This window comes from Capricornis sumatraensis, chromosome 8 (assembly GCF_032405125.1).
Source record: "Capricornis sumatraensis isolate serow.1 chromosome 8, serow.2, whole genome shotgun sequence".
In the NCBI taxonomy this organism is placed as follows: Eukaryota; Metazoa; Chordata; class Mammalia; order Artiodactyla; family Bovidae; genus Capricornis; species Capricornis sumatraensis.
The window spans coordinates 74,060,632-74,084,433 of NC_091076.1; the positions used below are offsets into that span (position 1 = coordinate 74,060,632).

The following is a 23,802-nucleotide window of genomic DNA, read 5'->3' on the forward strand; positions in this document are numbered from 1 at the left end:
GGGATGGACAGTCTGCCACAGTCGCTTCTTTGGAGTGTGATCTTGAGCATGTTACTCAGTCTCTCTGTGCCTCAGTTTCTCCATCTTTAAAATGGGGACACCATCAGTATGTATTGGGCTATTTCATACTCACTGGGCTATTTCTTTGGTGGTGACTATACTCGGGAAGATGCCCTGGAGGAGGAAGTGGCAACCCGCTCCAGTATTCTTGCCTGGAAGATTGCATGGCCAGAGGGGCCTGGCAGGCTACAGTCCATGGGGTCGCACAGAGTTGGACACAGTGGAGCACGCAGGCACGTGCACTTCCAGCCACAGATCCCCTTGGCCTCAGATGAGACATTGGTCCAGGTTTTCACTGAGCTGCACGATCCAGCCCCACTCCCACCCCCAGCTCTCGTGTAATACAGGAGGCACCTACCTGTGAAGCGTCCTTCTGAGGGCAGGGCCGGTGGTGGGGAAAGAAGAGGGGACCCTGAGAGGAGCAGGTCTTTTCTGTCCCTGTTTATTATCTGAGTCTAAGTCAGCCCTGCTCCCTTCAAAGGGGCAAGGGACAGGGTTGGTGGAGGTGCCACGAAGCCGGCGCTCCAGCAGGGTTTCCCCTGGGCTTGGAGGCACAGATAGATCCCACAAGGAACCCCTTCTTTATCCAGGGAAGTCAGGATACATGCACGTGCTGGCTTTGAGCTGCAGGTCATTTGTGTCAGAGAGAGCTCACTCCTCTTGCCTGTCCCCCACCTGGTTGCCTCCGCCTGAGTCACTGCTCATCTGCCTGGAGAGAGACTCCCACCCAGCTTGCCAACCCTGGGGATCTCTGGGTTTGCTCATCCTGGCCCGGGCTGGGGCTGCTCCTCAGCTCGGCATTGGCAGGGGGCCAGGGAGAGTCTCGGGCTTTGCTGGTGCCCAGCCTGGCTGTATCTCGCATCAAGCACTGCCCTCACTTTCTGTGGAAATGGCAGAATTGTTAAAAGCAAGGGCGCTGGGTTTGAATTCTGCTACAGCCGCTTATGGGCCCTGTGACCTTGGGCACGTCCCTTAACCTTTTTAAAAAATTATTTAATGGAAGTTTATTTATTTATTAGTTGTTCTGGGTCTTTGTTGCTGTGCGGGCTTTTCGCTGTTTGCGGAGAGCGGGGGCTACCCTCCAGCTGGGGCGCACAGGCTTCTCATTGCCGTGGCTTCTCTTGTTGTGGAGCAAAGGCTCTGGGTGCATGGGGTTCGGTAGTTGTGGTTCCTGCCTCTAGAGCGCAGGCTCAATAGTTGGGGCACTCAGGCTTAGCTGCCCTGTGGCACGTAGGGTCTTCCCAGATCAGGGATTGAACCTGTGTCTCCTGCATCGGCAAGCGGATTCTTTACCACTGAGCCACCGATATTTTTACTATTATTATTTTAAAAATATTTTCATTTATTTGACTGTGCCAGGTCTTAGTTGCGGCAGTCTGGATCTTTAGTTGTGGCATTCAGACTCTTAACTGCAGCATGTGGGATCTCACTTGCCTGACCAGGGATCAAACCAGGGCTCCCTGCATTGGGAGCGTGGAGTCTTAGCCACTGGACCTCCAGGAAAGTCCAGTCTTAATCTTTCGGAGGCTCCAGGATGGAGAACATGATTGTGCTAAGGAGTAAATGAAATGAGAAAGTATGGCATAACTCGTTCACAGGAGATTCTCAAGAAATGTTGGCAGTTATTCTTTTTTTTTTTTTTAGTACTTTATTTATTTATTTTTACTTTACAATACTGTATTGATTTTGCCATACGGCAGTTATTCTTTATAGGTGGACAAAGTGAGGCGACAGGAGTCTACGTGATTTCCCCACAGCTACATGTATAGTCAGAATCCGGGCTGGAACCCATGTGTTCTGACACCAGGTGGTTGCTGCTTGTCTCCTGCGACACAGAGAATTCTTCCATCCCTCCATCGCTTTTGCCAGAGGCGATATGGCTGCCATCCTAGAAGCAAGAAGCAGGAAGCCCACTTTTGCTCCTTGCACTACTCAGACTTGCCTGTAGAGGGTGCTAATGCCCACCTTCTCACCCATTTTGGAAGGGAAGCAGCCGGGTGAAGCCCTGCAGTAGTAGGGGGAGGGTGGGAAGTGACCCAGCGGAATGGGGGAGAACGAAGAGCTGCCTTTGCCATCTCCTTCAGGGAGAATGCCCTTCAGACAGCTCCTAGTGCCCAGGCTTTCCTGTAGACAACTCCAAGGGGCCACCAAAGATAAAGGGAGTATCTTACTGGGTTTCGTTCCAGTGTTTCTCACCAGATTGGAATCATTTGGGGAGTTTGTTAAAGATGCAGATTCCATGGCCCAACCCCAGAACGATGGGATCTGAATTTTAGCCATTGTACTGGCCAACAGGTCTACAGATCTGTGCCAGGCACCGATTTGAAGGCTTACCACGCATTAACTCATATACTCCTCCCAAGAGCCAGATGAGGTAGGTACCATTAATATCCCCACTTTATAGATGAGGAGTCTGCTCTGAGGCACAGCGAGGTTAAGAAACTTGCCCAAGTTCACACTGCTTGCAAGCCTCAGGGCTGGGGTTTGACCCTGTGCTATTCAAGCCCCAGGTGGTTCTCACACCCGTAGCATGGGAGAACCACTAGTTTATTAATAGAACAGGGCCCATCCGCTTTCTTCTTTTCTTTTGCTCCTTTTATATGTCATTATTTTAAATAACATTTATTGTGCTTTTCTCACTATAAAACAAAACCTGCTTATTTAAGAAAACTTGGAGAAGGCAATGGCACCTCTCTCCAGTACTCTTGCCTGGAAAATCCCGTGGACGGAGGAGCCTGGTGGGCTGCAGTCCATGATGTTGCTAAGAGTTGGACACAACTGAGTGACTTCACTTTCACTTTTCACTTTCATGCATTGGAGAAGGAAATGGCAACCCACTCCAGTGTTCTTGCCTGGAGAAACCCAGGAACGGGGAAGCCTGGTGGGCTGCCATCTATGGGGTCGCAGAGAATCAGACACTACTGAAGCCACTTAGCAGCAGCAGCAGCAGCAAGTTTAGGAAAGCACAAAGAAGGGAAAAAAATCATGATTTTTTAATCTCACCTCCTGAACAACAGCTTCCCTAGTGGCTCAGCAGTATAGGATCCGCCTGCCAATGCAAGAGACTCTGATTTGATCCCTGGGTAGGGAACATCCCCTGGAGAAGGAAATGGCAACCCACTCCAGTATTTTTGCCTGGGAAATCCCATGGACAGAGGAGCCTGGCGGGCTACAGTCCATGGGGTTGCAAAGAGTCAGACACATCTTATCAACTAAACAACAGCAACAACCTGAAAAGCGTGGTCCTGAGCGTGTTAGCCTGTTTTATCCTGTTCGGAGACTTACTGTGACTTGCTCGCCTGGTATCACATGTGCAGTGGTGCCCCAGTGTCTTTGGGGGATTGCTTCCAGCACTCCCCACCCATCTCCACAGAGAGGTGGATAGACTCTATGGACTCTACGGATAGACTGGTCTCTTCAACTAGTCCTGGACCAGAAGTTGTCTAGGCATATGCAAGCATTTACATATTCATTTAAACTAAGGGGATCCTGTTCCATGAGCTGTTTGGTATCTTTTTGTTTGTTTAGTTTTTAGGATATCTTTATGTAGGAACATATAAATGCTACCTCCCTCTTCATGGCTGCATAGTGTTCCATTGTGTGCTTGTTCCACAATATAGTGAAATAATGATATTTATGTTATTAATTCTCTTTGCTATTATAGACAATGATACAGTTAACATCCGTGTGCATAGGTCTTGTCAACTTATATGAGTTTACCAGTGAGATAAATCTCCATCCCCCACAGGGTACCAAAACCCTGCAATGCTTAAGTCACTTATATAAAATGATGTAGTATTTGTGTATAGCTTCTGTCATTCTCCCGTATAGTTTATTTTTTAAATTAAAAACTTAAAGATTGTACTCCATTTAAATTTATTATATAGTTTGTACCTCCTAATCCCCTACTCCTGTCTTGCCCCCTACCACCTTCCCTCTCCCCTCTGGTATCTACTGGTTTGTTCTCTACCTCTCTGAGTCTGTTTCTGTTTCGTTATATTCTTTCCTTGTTTTGTTTTTAGAGTTGGAACATAAATGATAACAGTCTGTCTCTGTCTGACTTGTTTCACTAAGTGTCATACCTCCCAGGTCTACCCGAGTCGCCGCAAATGGTAACATTTCATTGGTTTTTACGTCTGAGTAGTACACCGCTTCTTATTTATCTGTTCTTCTGTCCATGGTCGCTTAGGTCTCTCATATACTTTAAATCATCTCTAGATTGCTTATACTACTCGATACAATGTAAGGGCTTCCCTGGCGGCTCAGACAGTAAAGAATCTGCCTGCGATGCAGGAGCCCTGGGTTTGATCCCTGGGTTGAGAAGATCCCATGGAGGAGGGCATGACAACCCACTCCAGTATTCTTGCCTGGAGAATCCCACGGACAGGGAAGCCTGGTGGGCTACAGTCCACAGGATCGCAAGAGCTGGACACGACTGAATGACTAAGCACAGCACACAATACAGTCTAAATGCTGTGTAAATAGTGGCCAACATGGCAAATTCAAGTTTTGCTTTTTGAAATTTTATGGAAACGTTTTTTCCCACATTTTTACCATCTAATTTTTGTTGGCTGAGTTGAGCTATATTGCTGAGAGATGTTGTCTTTCTCTCCCCTATTCCTACTGTTGGAAATTTAGATCACCCCCAGTATTCCATAGTTATGGTAGCAATTAGCTGGAGACCCTCAAAAGTACAACTTGGCACACAGCTCTGATTTTTTTCCCCCTTTGGTATTTCTAGGTCAAAAGGCATGCGTTTTTTTAAAGCTACTTATTGAAGCATAATATACATAGAGAGTAGTGTGCATATAAATATGCAGATGCCCAAACTGACCCTGATCTGCTTTCTGGAAGCTTCTGGGCATGTACAGAAGGACTCCGATGTGTGCTGTCAAATTTCCCCCAGAAAAGTGGTGTATTGGTCTTGTTGGAGTTTTCTTACTTGAGATGAAGACACAGACTCTTTGCTTAAAAGCAGAGTGGATGGGGAATTCCTTGGTGGTCCAGTGGTTAGGACTCTGTGCTCTTACTGCTGAGGGCCCCAGTTCATGGTTGATGAACTAAGATCCCACAAGCTGAATGGCACAACCAAAACCAAAGCAATCAAATACAAAACAACCACCCAGAGTGGGTGGAAGAACCATGTGGAGTCAGACTCTGAGAGACCTGGGTTCTCCCTCTCTGGGGTAAGACAGGCTTATCATCAGGGTAGAAGAGGCGATCTCAGGTCTGGGATCAGCGGTCAGTTTGAGCTCTAAATAGCTTAAGAAGGTTTTAAAGAAATCAGCTTTTGTAGCTTCCACCCCTCCCCTCCTCCTCCTCTTCTTCATCTTCTTTCTTCTTAGCAAACCATCTGTTTAACACTTTTCCTTTAAATTATAATACTTTCTTGATTAAAAAAAAAATCAAACAGCACAGAAGGACATAAAGTGAAAAGTTCCCCCTAGATTTCCAGTTCCAGTTGCATTCAACCAGTCCTGGACCAGAAGTCGTCTAGGCATATGCAGGCATTTACATATTTATTTAAACTAAGGGGATCCTGTTCCATGAGCTGTTTGGTATCTTTTTGTTTGTTTGTTTTGTTTTTAGGATATCTTTATGTAGGAACATATAAATGCTACCTTCCTCTTCATGGCTGCATAGTGTTCCCTTGTGTGCTTGTTCCACAATATAGTGAAATAATGGTTATTTATGTTACTACTTCTATTTGCTGTTATAAACAATGATACAGTTAACATCTGTGTGCATAGCTCTTGTCAACTTATATGAGTTTACCAGTGAGATAAATCTCTAAAAACAAAATTATTGGCACGACCAGTGTGTGCACTTAAAATTTTGATAGATCTTGGCTTTTCCGTGGTGGCCCACTGGCTAAGACTCTGTGCTCCCAATGCAGGGGCCCTGGGTTCAATCCCTGATCAGGAAACTAGATCCCACATTCTTGCAACTAAGATCAAAGATCCTGCGTGCCACAACTAAGACTTCAAGCAGCCAAATTAAAAAAAAAAAGGATAAATCTTGCCAAATATCTACACACTAATGGTGGGGTGCCTGTTTCCTTATATCCTCACACTGTTATTATTAAGTCTTTTTTAACCTTTCTTTTTTAAAAAATTATTTATTTTTATTTATTTTTTTTAACCTTTCTTGTCTGATGGGTAAGTGTGTTAGTTCCTCAGTCGTGTCTGACTCTTTGCGACCCCATGGATGATAGCCTGTCAGGTTCCTCTGTTAATGGAATTCTCCAAGCAAGAATGCTGGAGTGCGTTGCCATTCCATTTTCCAGAGGATCTTCCCAACCCAGGGATCAAACCTGGGTCTCCCACATTGCAGGCTGATACCTTATTATTATTTAAAAATAATTTAAAATAATGGCACGTGTTTCAGCTTCTATAGTCCGCAGTCACGCTGCTGGGATTTCTCTGGATAGACTGGGTTACGGAACAAATCAGAGTAAATTGCGCAATCATCGTGTGTCAGGGTCCCGCTCTTGGAACCCAGCTTTCACAAGCACTCCTCTTGTAATTCTTTTGGTCATTGTCTTGCTATTCTGAACTTGTGCAATGGGAAATTCAGTCTAACCCTTGAGACTGGGTGAGGGGGAGGTGACCAGCGCACTGTAAATCACCAAGCGGATGTGAGATGTCTAATCTTCATCCCAAGGCGTACATGCCCACCCCAGTGTGGGTCTGCTGGCTCCAAATGCCATGGGGCCCTGTTCTCCTGGGGACCAGAGTGTCCTTCTGTCAGTGTGCTTGGTCCTCACCTGGCTTATAAAGAAAGCAGAGGCTCGCCCAGCTTCCCCTTTGAGGCCAGGTGAACTGAAGCTTTCTAAGAGCATGTGACTTGCTTGAGGTGATTCAGTGGTTGAGCCAGGAGGAGAGCTGAGCACTGCAGGGTCTGATGCCAGCTTACGCTGTCTGGAGTAGGGGAGGATCCGGGCCGAATGATCTAGTGCCTGCTTCTCTAGGGGCATCTGTTTCCTTGGCTTCCTGTAACTGCCTCATCCCCATGCCTGGGAAAGGAGCTGCTTCATCTTTCAGCTCCCGCTGGTGGCTGCAAGGACAAGTGGAGGAAACCACACTGTCTCACTCTTTCCTCCTGCCCCCGATGACCTGCAGACACGATGGAGGGGCTGCTGGCAGGGCCTGGGGCTGCCTTTCCTCCTCTGATCCCGGCCAGCTTTCTCAGCTCCGAGTTTCTCTAAAGCCCAGAGAACTGGACGGGTTCCCTGGAGCCCTGTCCCAGGGTTGGGACTCTGGCTGGGACTTGTCTCCTCCACTGGGCCAGAAACACCCACAGGCTTCCACCAGGGAAGCAAGGGCCTTGGGTCTTGGTGACCCAAAGTGGGCCCTTCCTCTGTGGAAGGGTGAGGAAGCAACCTCAGGAGAGAAGGACCTGGGTATGTGTTCCTTCCTGCTTCATTGTTGTTTCTTCCCAGCTGTTGAGATGAGTCTTGCTTTCAGAGCCTTAGTTTCCCCATCTGTAAAATGGGCTCTGCATGAACTGGGTAATTCTATAAGTTCCCGGAGTCATGGGGGCAGGTTTGATTCGCTGATGCAGATCACTGTGCAGAACAGCATCTGAGAACTTGGACTCTGGAGTCAGACCCAGCTCTGTTACCATTGCACTGGTTCCTTAACCTCTCTGTGGCTCCGCGTCCCCAGCTGTAAAATGGGGAGAAAGTGGTGTCATCTCAGAAGCAGTGGTGAGACTGAAAGGTCAGTGCTGGCCTACAGTCAGTTCAGACCCAGCACTGCCCCAGCGCCCCGTCCCGGTCACTTGTCCTCATCTACTCTCCTGACTGCCCGCATGCTGAGTCAGCAGAGGTTTGGGAGGAAGCTGGGCTGCGCTCGGTGAGTCAGGAGGGCTGGGCCTGGCACCCGGAGTGCTTCTCTTTCCTCTCGAATCCCAGTCCTTCTCAGGGAGCCGTGGGCCCATCACTGCCCACCTCCACCCAGAAGAAAAACCGAGGGGTCAGAGCAGGAGCAGCAGGAGGCTGAGAGAGATCGAAGGAGAAGGTGGAATCCTAATAGATAATGCATGTAACAGCTCCAGTAATGGTGTGGGAGCCCTGTGCTGCGTTAATGTTTATAATCTTGTGAGGTTGGTGGCAGCCATCTCCTATTGTTGCTAAGTCATGTCTGACTCCTGCCGACCCCATGGACTGCAGCACGCCAGCCTTCCCTGTCCTCCGCTATCTCCTGGGGTTTTCTCACATTCATGTCCATTGAGTTGGTGATGCCATCCAAACCATCTCATCCTCTGCTGCCCTCTTCTCCTTTTGCCCTCAGTCTTACCCAGCATCAGGATCTTTTCCAATCAGTTGGCTCTTCACATCAGGTGGCCAAATATTGGAGCTTCAGCTTTAGCATTAGTCCTTCCAATGAATATTCAGGGTTGATTTCCTTTCGAATTGACTGGTTTGATCTCCTTGCAGTCCAAGAGACTCTCAAGAGTCTTCTCCAGCACAACAGTTTGAAGGCATTAATTCTTTGGTGCTCGTCTCCTGTTAGGGAGGAGGAAACTGAGGCCTATAGAGGTTAGGTAAGTCGCTGGAGGTCACACAGCTCCAAAGCTTGGGAACCTGAGCACTAAGGAGAGGAGAGTGGATGAGGCTCCAGAACGGCTCTCACCTCCCTCCCGAGCTTATGGAGTAAAGTTAAAAGCTATCTGGGAACTTTGCTTCTCTCTCTCTGAGCCCTGGGGGGCGAGGAGGGCACAGGTCCTTCTGGACTCTCAAGTTCAAGTCCAGGCTGTGAGTTCTGCGCCCCTTCCTGCTGCTGCAGCCCAGCCATTGCTGCTCCTTGGCCAGGTGTCTGAATCCCATGATTCCAGGTCTTTTGTGATTGCCGTGCAAGGCGGGAGAATCCAACCTGGTCTTGAAATGCTCCTCCCTGCCTGGTCCTTGGGCTGCCCTTGTGATCTTCAAATGCTTGGACCTAGGCCTGTGTCCCTTTTGGGTCTGTGAACACTTGGCCCAAGTGGTCTCCTACCTGGGTGATAACCTGGGTGTCTCTGCAGACTGTAGGGGCCTGAATGAGAGCATCTCTCAGCCGTGTCTTCCCTAGAATACACTGACAGACAGCACACATGGTACATATGAGTGCTGATAAGGATAGATAAGACAGGGGGGCCGGAAGTGTCCAAAGTTGCTGTGACGGCAGCCCCACTTCTCTCTCTCATGTGAAAACACATCAGATGATGTGCTCCAATGATGGACTCGCCAGGAACTCCCTCTAATTGCTAAAGTAAGTACTTTGCAAAAGGAATTTTGTTATTATTATTAGTTACCCCACATGACTCCTGGGCCAAGGCTGTGAGTTGCATCTGGCTCACCCTGGGGCTCCATCCTGTGGTTCAGCAACCCTAGGGAGGAGAGCAGGGAAGCATTCTGGGAGCAAGTCAGGGTAGGTTTGCTTAGGTCTCCTGTCCACTCCCGAACCAGGAGGATGAAGCCCTGGTTGGCCTGGCCTGGACCGGTGTTCCCCCCAGAAGCTGATGGAGCACAGAGCTGTCTTGCTCAGAGAGATGCCTAATGCATGCAAGACAGGCAGGACCCAAGGGGGCCTTTGTGCCTGCTGAGTGTCTCCTGAGTCTGGGGTGGGTGCAGTAGAGATGACAGATCCGGGTGTGGAGTGGACGTCCAATGGGAAGCCAGTGGTCTGTGCAGCCCTAGAAGGTGAACCACGTGATTCTTCCTTTCCTGGTGAAGGTGAGGGTGGAGGGTGCAGCCTGAACCAAGGCCCGCCAGGCTCCTGCTGAGCAGCCTGCTACCTTGGAGCAGAGGACCCCACACTGGGCACTCCCAGCCCTGGACTGGGCTGGCCCCTCTGCTGTCCCCAAAGGGCTGAGGCCCCTTCTTGCCTTGCCTGCAGACGAGGAGTCGAGAAAATAAAAATGCCTGTGCCCTCTGTCTACGACCTGGGCATTGCCCTCTGCCCCCACAGCACAGACTCCCAGCTCTGGGGAAGGGGGGCCAATGGGAGAGGCCATTGCTTGGTGGAGGGGGCCTGGCAGCCCGTCTGTGACCATCTCCCCTTCCAAGGTGGAACCAGTGGTAAAGAACCTGTCTGCCAATGCTGGAGACCTAGGAGATGCAGGTTCGATCCCTGAGTTGGGAAGATTCCCTGGCAGAGGGCATGGCCAACCACTCTAGTATTCTCACCTGGAGAATCCCATGGACACAGGAGCCTGGTGGGCTGTAGTCCATAGGGTTGCAGAGAGTCGGACACGGCTGAACAACTGAGCATGCACCCTAGGCTGCTCAGGGTATGTGCCACGCCCTTCTACGGGGCTCTCATGAGTGAGCGCCTGCCGTGTGCCAGGCAGGGTCAGCCCTGGTGCAGACAGAGATGAGGACTCACTCGCCTGTGGCTCCAGAGGGAAAGGCAGAGACAGGGCGCCACCCGCCACCTCCGCCACTGTCTGCAGGAGCTCGGCACTGCTGGCCTCTGTCTCGACGCTCCAGGGTGGCGTCTGAGCAGCACAGACCGGTGCCTGTGTAAGTGAGGGCGCTGGTAGGAGCGTGTGTGTGATCTGAGTGTGTGCCTGGGTGTGTTTGTACAGGGAGTTGTGTGTGCCTGAGGTGTACACATGGGTGTTTTTGTCTGCATGCTCCTGCATATGAGTGTGCAGTACCCGTGTGCACATGTACATGGGTGTCTGTTGACATATGTGAGCATGTGTGTGCCAGTGTGTACCTGTGGGTCCTATGTGTATCTGTGTGCTCGTGTGTGTGTGTGTGTGTGTGTGTGTGTGTGTGTGTGCGCGCGCGCTGCCCCGGGCCCATGTGGGTGCTTGTATACTGTGTCCACATGCGTGCAGGTGTGATCACAGGTTGTGGGCTGGTTTATCTGGTAGGGTAAAGTGGAAAGGCCAAGGTCCCACCTCTGGCAGCCCCAGGAAGTTGGTGTGGGGCCCCCGTCTGCAGGGCTCCCAGCTGGGTCTCTCTCCTCCTACCCCCACCCACCCAGGCACAATCATGGGAATCCTCAGCCTCCGTGGGTTCCAGGAAGCCTGGGCGGTGTGGGGCAGAGCTGCCAACTTGGGCTGTGGTGCAATCTGCCAGCCGAGCCCTTCCGGAGCTGCGGGTTCCTCCGGGTGAGGGGAAGCTGCCCTCTTCGACCTCCCCTGCCTGTCTTGGTGCGTCCTGGGGGCCAGGACACACCTCCCACCCCACGGCCTCACCCACAGGAAGCTGGGTTGAGGGGTAGGCGATGGGGGAGGTGCCACAGTGGGTGCCCCGCCCCTCATGGGAAGCCGTGGACCCCGCTGCTCCCAGGCTGCTGCAGTCTTGCCAACAACTCCGGGGACGTCGCTGGACCAGGCGCCCCTCTGCCACAACCATGTTTGGCAGGAAGCGCAGTGTCTCCTTTGGGGGCTTCGGATGGTGGGTAACAGATGGGAGGGCTGGGGAAGGAGTGGAAGGGAACTTGGCTGTGAAGCCTGGTTGAGCCTGTGGCTGGGACCTGGTCGGTATTGCGAGGGTGGGGGGATACTTTCAGATTGCCTGGGCCAGATGGAGATGGAAGATCCTGGGGGGATGGGGGGGGGGCATCAGACACCAGGCTTTTCCTCACTGACCCTTGGGTACAATCTTCGAGGGAATTCAGAGGTTGGAGCTGGAGCCAGTATGACTCTGTGGCTGATGAATGTGTGTGTCTGTGTCGTGCATTTTCATATACGTGTGTGTGCACCTGCGATGATTGCGAACGTGTGTGTGTATCTGAGACTATGTGTGTAGTTGAGCATGTCTGTGTGACTGGGTGTGAGGTGTGGGTGTGCCTGCGTGTGTGGCCCTGTGTTTCTGGGTGCACCTCTGAGCTTCTGACCTGCTCGTGTTCTTGTCTGTGCATGTGTGTTATGCTCCCGTCTGGGTCATCTTTGTGACTTCGCTGCAGGGAGAGTGCAGGCCTTTGGGCGGCCTCCTCTGGGCAGGGGTGAGCAGAGAGCCCAGAGCCGGCAGCAGGCTTGCCTCCAGGGGCCCGCCCCCTCCCTCCCCTGCAGCCAATCCTAGCTCTGTCCGAGCCTCAGCCGCTGGTTCTGTGCTCTGACCTCTCCCCTCACCGCCTGTGCCCGCCTTTTGCCCCGGAGTTTCTGTCTGAGACCCGGGAGAGGCTCTTTTCTTCTCTGGAGGGCCAGAAAGTGGGGGAAACTGAGGTCAAAGACTTGTCTCTGGTTACCAGCTGCTGGCAGCTTCTCCTCCACTGGGGAGCCGGGTCTAGTGGTTTTCATTATCGGTTTCCTTTCAGCTTCTAGGCTGGGAGCGCTGTCAGAAAAGAGGTTCCCAGTGCTGGGGTGGGAGGAGGGTGGCCAGGGCTGTCCTGGTGTGGAAGCTGGGTGGCCTGTGGTTGGGGGCATGAGCAGTGAGGGAGAGTGGGAGGAAGCACAGGGGCTCCCAGACGTGGGACGGCAGGGCTTCCCGGTGAGGGTGAGGGGTTAGGGAGGGCATTGTGCCAGGATGGCTGCTAGCAGGGAGGAGATGCTGCAGTCGGTTGAGGGCTAAATTACAGATTCCTGGAGCCCTGGTCCACCCCAGACAGTACAGAGAATCTCGGGGGTGGTATTTTCAGAGCTCTGTTGGATGCTGGGGTGAGTGTCCACTGGCTCTGGGGTGGACCAGGTGATGTGAATGAATGGCAATGGGGCGGGAGAGGAATCTGGGGGCCTTGGTTTCCTGAAAGGGAAAAGCTCAGTTGTCACGGCTGCCCTATCTCCCCATCTCAGCCCTGCCAGACCATCGGCCCCACCCTCGGAGGCCACACCCCAGCGTGGGAACCCTGTTGCCTGAGGAGGTGTGGATGTGGGTGCAGGGACCGAGCTGCTGTGGCCCAGAGTGTGACCCAGAGTGTAGGCAGCTGGCGCGTGGTCGAGGGGAGCGAGAGGGTGCCGTGCTGGGAGCCCAGGGTTCAAGTGCTGCTGCACCTTTGCTCTTTGAGGAACCCAGATGGGACACTTCTGCTCTCCAGATCTCCGTTCCCCCCCTGTATAAGTGAGAAATTTCTGCCTTACCCACGGCACAAGGATGCTGTAAAGAAGGAAAAGAGATTCCTTGAGGAAATGTAAAATCAAAGGGCTTTTGGGTCGGGGTTGCAGTTGGGTCGCTGTGGATGACAGATATTCCAGCAGAATGCAAGGGTCTGCTTCCTGGGTTTACCTTACTCCTCCATATGGTGGATGGGATGGGAGAGGAGGAGGGTCTGCATTCCAGAGGTGGGAACGAGACCCCTGGGGACCCCGTGGAAGCCCCGAGGAAGGGGCTCAGGAGGCATGTGCAGAAGGAGCTGGGAGGAGGGACCTGGGCTTGGAACCTCGGGTGTGGCTTGTTTTGCTGTCGGGAACTGAGCCCCAAAGGTGCTGGGGGTTTACTCAGAGTGAAAGGAACCCGCCCCCAGCTCCTAGGGCTTGCTGCTGACTTGAGATTCTGGGGCAGCTCTGCATCACCCGTCCCCTCCCCCTGCTGACCCCAATCAGAGGTAACAGCAGACAGAGTGGTGCTGGGGCCTTCATTTCCCTCCTGGTTGTGGAAACTGAGAGGGGCTGTTGCATGTCAGATTCTCCATCTCAGTCCAGGGGCTCATGGACTGGGAGCAGGCTGGACTGGATTTTTAATTCCTGAAATATCTGGGAAAAGACAGATGCTGAGAAGAGACCAGGGGGACCAGCATGGGGAAAATGTGAAATGTGAAAAGCAGTGAAACTTTTAGACCACAGCTCAAGGGTGTAAGAGAGATAATTGGGAAGCTTGTGGCAGAGCTGAGCTGCTGAACAGGGGTGGCTGTAAGAACTTTCCAGGGTCTCTAGCTTGGTGGCACTAATAGTGATGATTGGTGATGGTTGGATGGCATCACTGACTCAATGGATATGAGTCTGAGCAAACTCCAGAAGGTGGTGAAGGACAGGGAAGCCTAGCTCGCTGCAGACCTTGGGGTCGCAAAGAGTCGGACATGACTTAGCAACTGGACGATGGAAGAACAACCGTGGTGATGATGACATGGGGCAGTGGTGACGCTGATGGTGACGTGACACTGGTGTTTGTGACCCCTAAACAAGAGGAGACACAGACAGTGGGAATCTCACCTCCCTTTCTGAATCTGAAGAGAGGAAGGGGCCTCTTTTACCAGCCATAAGGGCTGGCATATGCAGAGGTAAAAATAGAAGCCTTGAAGCCCTGCCTTGTCTTCCAGCGAGGGTGGGCGCAGGCTGGGTGGAGTTGCTGGCTGCGGGGACCGTCTGCCACAAACGTGATCTGCTCTGAGCTCCCGTGCCCGACAGATCCCACCCGCCACGCGCCCTGCAGCTTGCTGTCAGGTTCTGTCCCAGGAGCGGCTTGTGCCTCCTTGCGGGGTAGTGGTAGTTCCCTGAGGAGGAGGGTCCCTGGCGCTGGAGGTTGTGGCATCTTCCTAAAGCAGAAATATCCATGCGTCGATTGTCCAGCTGCTGTGACCACCCTCCACCCCCACCCCGAGGCTGGGTTGCAGAGTCCTCTAGTGGAGTGTGGGTTACGAAGGGAGATGACATTCCAAGTGGTTAGGGTCTGGAGTCAGGTACTGGGATCCAGTCTGGACCAGTGATTTTGAGCTGGTTTCCTCATCTCTAAGGTAGAATAACAGGACCCATCTCATCCGGCCGTGAGTGGCTTCAGCCCTCCTAGAGCTTCTAGTCCTCCCTTCCCCAGACTGGAGGAGCACTTCAGCGTTGTCCCCTGCAGGGCCCTGTGGGGCCTGTGGTCTGGGCTGGCCACAGGACCTGTCACCTGCGGGTGCTAGGTGGGAGCCCTCAGCCCCCACACTGACGGAAGCCCTTGCTTTTCTCTTGGCAGGATCGACAAGACCATGCTGGCGAACCTGAAGGTCAAGTAAGTAGCCACTTCCTGTTATGTAAAGGTCAGAGGTAACAGCAGACAGAGCGGTGCTGGGGCCTTCATTTCCCTCCTGGTTGTGGAAACTCTGAGTGGGGCTGTTGCATGTCAGATTCTCCATCTCAGTGCAGGGGCTCATGGACTGGCAGGAGGCCGGACTGGGTTTTTGATTCCTGAAATATCTGGGAAAAGACAGATGCTGGGAAGAGACCAGGGGGATCAGCATGGGGAAAATGTGAAATGTGAAAAGCAGTGAAACTTTCAGGCCACAGCTCAAGGGTGTAAGAGAGATAATTGTATTTTCAATCACTTTAATTTTTATATGGAGTCCTAGTCCCATGGGGCTGTCTTACCGACATTCCCACCTACTTGGAAGATGGTGCCACACAGTTCTAGGACCTGACAAAACACCCCAGTGTGTGTGTGTGTGTGTGTGTGGTCAGTTGGTCACTGAGTCATCTGTCATCCTTAACAGCCTGGCCTCGGGGGCTCTCTGAGAATTCCAGCACAGGATTCAGGGTCTGGGAATCATCTGCCTCCATTTACCATGTGTCTAACCATCTGCTGGGGAGCTCTGAGCCCCTTTGTCCTAGAACCCTTAATGATCCCCTCTCATCGCCTTGGCTCCTTGTCCCAAAATGTTTATGGCCAAACATTTTGTCTGCTTCTGGATCCTTTTTCCCCCTTGTGTGCCCAGCCGCTCAGTCATGTCCGACTCTTTGCAACCCCAGGGATTGTAGCCTGCCAAGCTCCTCTGTCCATGGACTTTTCCAGGCAAGAATACTGGAGTGGGTTGCTGTTTCCTCCTGCAGGGGATCTTCCCGACGCAGGGATTGAGCCTGTGTCTCTTGTGTCTCCTGCACGGGCAGGCAGATTCTTTACCACTGCACCATCTGCATGAGATGCTAGGTAAGAAGCTTAGTTACTAAGGGGTGTAGAGTAGTAGGCATGGGTTTTTTTCGATGCTGTCTTGGGAGGTCTAATTCAGTTTCACAAGCGTTTAATGAGGGCCTGGTTGTTTTAACTAGTAAAGATGATACATGTAACCCAGAAGGGAACTAGTATAAGGCAGAGTGAAGCATTGAGGGCAAGGACCAATGTTGAGATTGGGACTTCAGTGGGGTCTCTGGGTACCTGGAGTCTGAGTGCTTAGGCCTTGGGAAGGTGTTGTTGAGAGGATTGTTTGGGATAGCCTGTAGGACAATGTTCCTTCTTATGCTTGGTTAAGAATCTTTTGATTGTAAGAAGCAAAAATCCAGTGTAATCTGGTTAAGCAAAAGATGAAATTTATGGAAAAAAAATCCCAGGGTGCCTCAGGGAACCCTGAGGTGGAGCTGAGCTCAGCAAGACTGAATAGGAACTGGAAATCCATCCCTCAAAATCCGAGCTGATTTCCCTGTGGAAAGTGATAAACGGATCCTAAAATTCACATGGAAAATTCAAGGATAGTCTTTTATTTTTAAATTAATTTTAAATTAAAATTTATTTATTTATTTCTGACTGCATCGGGTCTTAGTTGTGGTTCAAAGATAATCTTTAAAAAGAAGAACAAAGTTGGAGAATTATACTTCCTCATTTCAAACTTCCTACCAAGTGACGGTAATCAAGAGAGTTCAGAACTGGCATAAAGATAGACGTATTGATCGATGGAATAGAATTCAGAGTCCAGAAATAAACCCTCACATTTGTGGTCAGTTGGTTTTCTTTTTTAAAAAATACCGACTTGTTTATTTTTGGCTATGCTGGGTCTTCGTTGCTGCGTGCAGGCTTTTTCTGGTGGCTGTGAGTGGGAACGACTCCTTGTTTTGGTGCCCGGGCTTCTCACTGCGGTCACTTCTCTTGTTGCAGAGCATGGGTACGAGGCGTGCGGGCTTCAGTAGCTGTGGCTTGCAGGCTCTGGAGCACAGGCTCAGGAGTTCTGACGCATGGGCTTCGTTGCTCCCTGGCATGTGGAATTTCCCCAGACCAGGGATGGAACCCGTGTCCCCTGCAATGGGAGCGTGGAATCCCTGCCTCTGGACCACCAGGGAAGTCCCCATCAGTTGATTTTCAACAAGTGTGTCATGACAGTTCAATGGAGGAAAATAGTCTTTGAACAAATGGTGTTGGACAATTGATATCTACATGCAAAAGGATGAAATTGAGTCCTCCTCTCACACCATTTACAAAAATTGACTCACCATGGATCAGAAGCATAAATGTAAGAGCCTAAACTATCAAAGAAAACGCAGATAAAAGTCTTTGTGACCTTGGATAAGGCAAAGGTTTTTTAGGTATGACACTAAAAGCGCAAGCAACAAACCCAGGAAGAACAGCAAACTGATGAATTTAGCTTCATCAGAATAAAAAACTTTTGCATTACAAAGAACATCATCAGGAAAGTAAAATGATAGTGCACAGAATGAGAGGGAATATCTTCAAATCACGTATGTAATAGGGGACTTATATCTAAAACATATAAAGAACTCTAACAACTCAATAATACAAAGGCAAAAACAATTTGAAAATGGGCAAAGCCTTGAGAGTTCCCTGGTGGCCTAGTGGTTAGGATTCTGGGCTTTCACTGCTGTAGCCTGGGTGCAGTCCCTGGTGGGGAGCTGAGATCCTGCAAGCTCCATGGCGTGGTCAGAAAAAAATAAAACATGGGCAAAGACTCTGAATAGACATTTTTCCAAAGGAAATATATAAATGGCCAATAAGCAGATGAAAAGATGTTCAATGTCATTAGCCATCAGGGAAATGCAGTCAAAACCACAGTGAGATACTAACTCACCCTCACTAGAATGACTCTAATTAAAAAAGAGACAGATAATAACAAGTGTTTTGTGAGAATGTAGAGAAGTCAAAGCCTTATATACTGATGGTGGAAATGTAAAATGTCACAACTGCTTTGAAAACCAGTTTGGCAGATCCAAACTTCATAGTCACGCAGTGGATAAGAATCTGCCTGCCAGAGCAGGGACATCCGTTTGCTCCCTGGTCTGGGAAGATTCCATATGCTACGGACCCACTGAGCCCATGAACCGCAACCACGTGCTGCAACGCCTGAAGCCCGTGAGACCTAGAGCCTGTGCTCTGCAACAAGGGAGGCCACTGCTATGAGAAGCCCGCGTGCCACTTCTAGAGAGAAACCCCTGCTGTCCACAACTAGGAAAACCTGTGTGCAGCACCGAAGACCCAGCACAACCACAAACAAACAAATAAATACAGCAGTGTGTGCATGTCAAAAAGAATTTGGCGGTTTCTTAAAACGGTAAACACAGAATTACCATGTGACCATCAATTCCGTTCTTAAATATACATCCAAGAGAAATGAAAACATATGTCCATACAGAAACTTGTACATGAATGTTCATAGCAGCATTATTAATAATAGCCCAAAGTGGATATAATCCAAATGTTCATCAACAGATGGATGGATAAACAAAATATAGTGTCACCACGCAATGGTATATTATTTAGTCATAAAAGGGAATGAACTAGTGATTCATGCTACAACGTGGATGAACCTTGAAAAGTTAGTCAGAGAAAATCCACATATTTTATTATTAAGCTTTTAATTTTGTACTGGAGTAGAGCTGATGAACAATGTTGTGATAGTTTCAGGTGGTGAAGGGACTCAGCCACACATACACATGTATCCACTGCCCCCCAGACTCCCCTCCCATCCAGGCTGCCACATAACATTGAGCAGAGTTCCGTGTGCTGTACAATAGGTCCTTGGGAAACCACATATTATATAATTCTATTTATGTGAAATGTCTCTATAAGCAAATCCATGTGTGCTAAGTTGCTTCAGTTGCGTCCGACTCTTTGCCACCTCATGGAGTATAGCCTGCCAGGCTCCTCTGTCCATGGGATTCTTCAGGCAAGAACACTGGAGTGGATTGCCATTTCCTTCTCCAAAGAGACAGAAAATAGATTAGTAGTTTCCTCGGGCTGAGGAGGTTGTTGGGAAAATAAGGGGAGTGGATGTAAAAATACAGGCTTCTTTTTGGGTGATGAAAATGTTCTGGAACTAGTTCTTGGTACAAACTCTTGGTTCTTGGTTGTACAAACTTACGAATATACTAAAAACCCTTGAATTGTACATTTAGAAATGGTAAAAGTGAAAGTTGCTCAGTCGTGTCTGACTCTTTGCGACCCCATGGACTATACAGTCCATGGAATTCTCCAGGCCAGAATACTGGAGTGGGTAGCCTTTTCCTTCTCCAGGGTATCTTCCCAACCCAGGGATCAAACCCAGATCTCCTGCATTGCAGGCTGATTCTTTACCAGCTGAGCTACAAGGAAGCCCAGAAATGGTGAATATAGTAAATAAGTACATGTAGGAAATAAACTACATCTCAATACAACTGTTAAAAAAAAAAAAAAGAGGGAATCCGATTGGCCCAGCTTGGTCCAATCAGTTTAGCCAGAGAGATGGGGTTTATGGATAAAACATGGCTGCTGCAGCCACCTCTCCCTGAGGGAAGGGTTAGTTCTCAGAGAAGGGTGAGCTGTGGGCTGGACAGGCACCATAGCAGGTTTTATCCAGCCACCCCCATGACCCTTAGGACCAAAAGGAAGATTGGTACCCACTCCCTAATCCTCCTCCCCACTAATACCTAAGATGAAGTTCTGCCCGGATGCCCAGGACATGGCTCTGTTTACCGGCAGGTCCTTAGGCTGCCTAGGGCATGTGCTTGGGCTCTGCCAGGAGCCCAGATGCTACCTTCCTTCTGCCTCTGCTGGATGAGACATCTTTCTCTGCCAGTACAGCCCACTGGCTTCTCCACTGAGCACCAGGTACCCCTGGGCTGCCGCCAATGCTCCCAATTTCCTCAGCTCCTCCGCCAGGGACCTGGTGTCCTTGACGTGAAGACAGTCAGCCATGTAACTCCTGAAAGTGTCCCTGAGCTACGCAGCTCTGAAGACGGGGGTTCTGGCGCCACTGTCATTGAGCACTTACTACATGCTCACTTTATTTTTGCTGCTTATGTAGTTGCGCTGGTCATAGTTGCAGCCCGCAGGGTCGTCTGTCCTCGTCGTGGCTTGTGGCTCTTTAGTTGCAGCAGGTGGGATCTAGTTCCCTGACCGGGAATTGAACTCTGCCCCCCTGCATTGGGAACTTGGAGTCTTAGCTGCCACATCGCCCAGGTTCTCACTTTTCATTTCACAGTTTACCTGGTTTCACAGTCACCTGGTGAAGCAGCTACCACTACTGTCTGCACTTTACGGAAGAGAAAGGGAGGCTGGGGAGGTTGGGGAATGTGGCCCAGTCACCAGTGACTAGGTCGTGCAGCTGAAACTTGAATCCAGGTCTGTGCTTCATCCCTGGTTCAGTCCAGGTGCTGGATCCTTCTCAGCAACCCCCCCCCCCCTCCACTTGCCCACTCTTTCCCCAGTGTAGACAGAATGCACCTCTGCCTCCACAACGCTGTGGGTAGAAGGGCCTAGCCCCCTGCTGAAAGCCCAGGTTGAGCGAGCTCTGGGGGATCTGAATGATAAAGACCTCCAGAAGCAAGAGGTGCCAGGTGTCCTGGAGCCACAGAGGGACAGCGGAGAGGGCAGTGGTGGCAGCACATGCAGAATAAAAAGTTGGGAGGCGGAGACTAGCGAATTGTTCACCTTTCCAGGCTCAGTTTTCCCATCTGTAAAATGGGATATTTGGACTGATGTCCAGTTTGCTGTCTTCAAGTTTTGATTTTTGGGAGATTGCGTTCATGCCGTTTGTCCTTTTGCTTTTCTCCCAGGACCTTGATGATGGTGGGTGCTCACTGTTGAATAAGTGAATGCAGGCACGAATGAATGAATGCCTTTGAGAGCAGAGGCTCTGCAGTCTTCATCTCTGGCTCCCCGGAGCCTAACAGCTTACCTGGCATGTAGTAGGTTCTCATTCTGTATTTGCTGGATGATTCCGTTATGGGTCATCATGGTGATTAGTCCATCACATGAGGTGGAGGCTGGAGAGAAAGGCTGGGTCAGGAGGTGGGGAACACCCCTTCTCCAGCCTGCTCCCAAGCCAGCTTGGGATGTGGTCTGTGTTACAGTGGTTGAACCACCATCTGAGTGGATTCCCACAGAGCAGAGCTCAGGTTGGCAGGGCCAGTGTTTGCTCGTGGAGGTCCTTGAAGCAGCATCCAGAGGGGAGGACCTGAGCAGAGAGCTTCAGACTCTTTTCCCCATTATTTTTCTGCTGTCTCTTGCCCTCCCTTTCAGGGACTGCTGCTTCTTTCCTAAAGAAAGAGATGTGAGGAATTCCCTGGTGGTCCAGTGCTTAGGACTGTGCTTTCACTGAATAGGACTTGGGTTCAATCCCTGGTTGGGGAATGAAGATCCCATAAGCCCAGTGGTGTGGCTGGGAAAAGAAAAAAAAAAAAGAGGAGATGCAAAGAGGGGTGTGTGTGTGTGTGTGTGTGTGTGTGTGTGTGTGTGCGTGTGCATGCGCGCCTTGCTGTATGGGCTGGCCAAGCCATGCTCCAGCCATTTGAGATGACCGTGGTACACACTCACTGGCCATCGTGGGGCTGGTTGAGCATGAAGGTGGTTCAGGGCAGCTTGTCACTATTGCTGAACACAGTGTCACACACACTCCTGCTGATGGGGCAGTTAGAACCTGTTGCCCTGTAGGGAAAAGAATCCACCTTTTAAATTGATGGTCCCCATTCTTGGGCTTCCTGGGTGGCTTAGATGGTAAAGAATCTGCCTGCAATGCAAGAGACCCAGATTCGATCCCTGGGTTGGGAAGATCCCCTGGAGAAGGGAAAGGCCAGTGTGCTGGCCTGGAGAATTCCATGGACTGTATAGTCCACGGGGTCGCAAAGAATCAGACACGACTGAGTGACTTTCACTTTACTTCCCCATTCTTGGTCACTACACGTGGGCATCTCTAAATAGAGAGAAAGCTCATAAAAGGACCCAGAGGTCACGGTGCCGTCTTATTTCTTCTTCAGGAGAAGGGAGGGGAGGACCTGGAGGAGCTGTGTGCCCAGCAGCCTGGCTAGGGCAGCATTTCAGCCATCCTGTGGTTTGGTCAGAAGACCCCACACAGTCATCCCAACTCGAGGCTTCAGATTTTACCAGCTAAGAATTCAAAATCCTATTAGAAGGGAGGGGACCACATAGACCAGCAGCAGATGCTATGTCTCAGCATACCTTCTCTTGGCCCCTGGGATCCCTGATGAAGCGTATGGAGCCACTGTCCCTGCAGAAGGGGGGCTTGCCACATCCAGAAAGCTCAATCTCTCGCTGTGTCACAGCCCTTTCAAACCCATGGCTTCTGTCCCCATCCTGTGAGGATTCCTTATGATTCCCTTATAGACATGCGCCTCTCCAGCTTCTCTTGGTGTGGTTAGCATACATTCTCGGGGGTGGCGGGGGAGAGCGAGGCCAGGGCCCAGGCGCCTATGCATCAAGTCTCTGCTTCCAGCTTTCCAGCCTTCCTTCCGGAAGGCCTGTCCCTCCCCGGCCCACCCCTTGATTCCAGCGTGATGCCTTTTTCATGCATCGGTTGAGGGCCATGGTCACTGATTCATTTCTCCCATCTTTGACCACTACGTCTCTGTTTACTGTGGATTATAAGAATCCTTGAGGCACCACAAAGATGTTCTAGAAGCTTCTGAGGCTGCCCCATCTCCATCAGCCCTTCTCCCACACACCCAGAGCATCTGCTGAGTTTGCTGGGGTTGCCAAGGATGGGGTGGGGTTTTGAGGTTTTGGGGGTTAGAAAGCTAATCAGTTCAGCTCACATTTACTGGGCACCTGTAATCAAAGCCCAGTGCTGGGCCCTGGGGCTGGTGGGGAAGTAAAGATGAAAAAGACTCCTCCTTTCCAGTGCAGGGAGCTTGGGTTTGATCCCTGGTCAGGGAACTAAGATCCCACATGCTGTGCAGCAAGGCCCCCCGCCCAAAAAATGAATGACAGTCTCTGCTCATGAAAACTTATAGTCTCATAGGGAGACAGACAGACAGTTGCAATGAGATGTGACAAGTGCTAGCACAGATTCCTCAGAGAGGATGGAGGGGGCTTTCTGGAGCTTCGTGGTACCTCAGCCATCTCCGATGGTGAGTGAGGTCAGCTCCCCAAGCAGCAGCACCAGCCTGCGGACAGTGAGGTGTGAATAGCGTGGGCTGGGAGGGACCTGAGTGCTGTTATTGCACCAGATGGATCACCGGGCGCTGGTTCGGGGACAGACTGGGCCAAGTCCAGGAGTGTGGGAGGGCTGTGTGGCTGGCTGGGCTTGCCTCTTTGGGTGGCCAGGAGCCGTGGAAAGACCCAGGCAGGGGAGTAATGTGGCCGCATTTGAGTTTGAAGGCCCTGCTGGCTGCCATCTGCTGACCCATTGGAGAGACTGGAGGCTGGAGCTGGGCCAGTGGGCTTGGAGAGGTGGGGACAGATTGGAGAGCCCCCGAGGAGGTGGACTTCCCACCCTGGAGCTGCTTTGGATGTGGGAGGTGAGGGCCAGGGAAGCCGTCTAGGTGAAGCCTCAAGTTTCTCAGCGAGCCCTTGAGTGGATGTTGTTCCCGTGTACGGGGATGGGGGAATTTGGGCAGCTAGGGGTGGAGGGAGAGAGTAAGGCTTTTGTAAACAGCGGTAACTATCTTTGGCTGCCCTGGGCCTTCGTCGCTACCCGCCGGCTCTCTCTCCTTGCAGTGCGCGGGCTTCTCACTGCCGTGGCTTCTCTCTTGCGGAGCACAGGCTCTAGGTGTGCGGGCTTCAGTAGCTGTGGCTCGTGGGCGTCCTTGCTCTGCACGTGGGATCCTCCCTGGCCAGGGATGGAACCCGAGTGTCCATCCTGCCCTGACTCAGGTGTTCTTAACCACTGGGCCACCAGGGGAGTCCGAGAGTAAGGCTCTGCATATACAGCCTCTGTCCCTCCTTTCCCTTCTCCCCTCCCA

General features: G+C 51.0%; 1 protein-coding gene across 1 annotated transcript in view; it reads left to right on the forward strand.

The window, feature by feature from the left end:
• The window catches only part of RAP1GAP2 (RAP1 GTPase activating protein 2), a 211,155-nt gene that overhangs the window by 21,199 nt on the left and 166,154 nt on the right, over positions 1-23,802 (forward strand). The window contains exon 3 of the mRNA XM_068977434.1: positions 14,885-14,920. Within this exon, the coding sequence (XP_068833535.1) occupies positions 14,885-14,920 (36 nt within the window). The remainder of the gene's footprint in view (positions 1-14,884; positions 14,921-23,802) is intronic.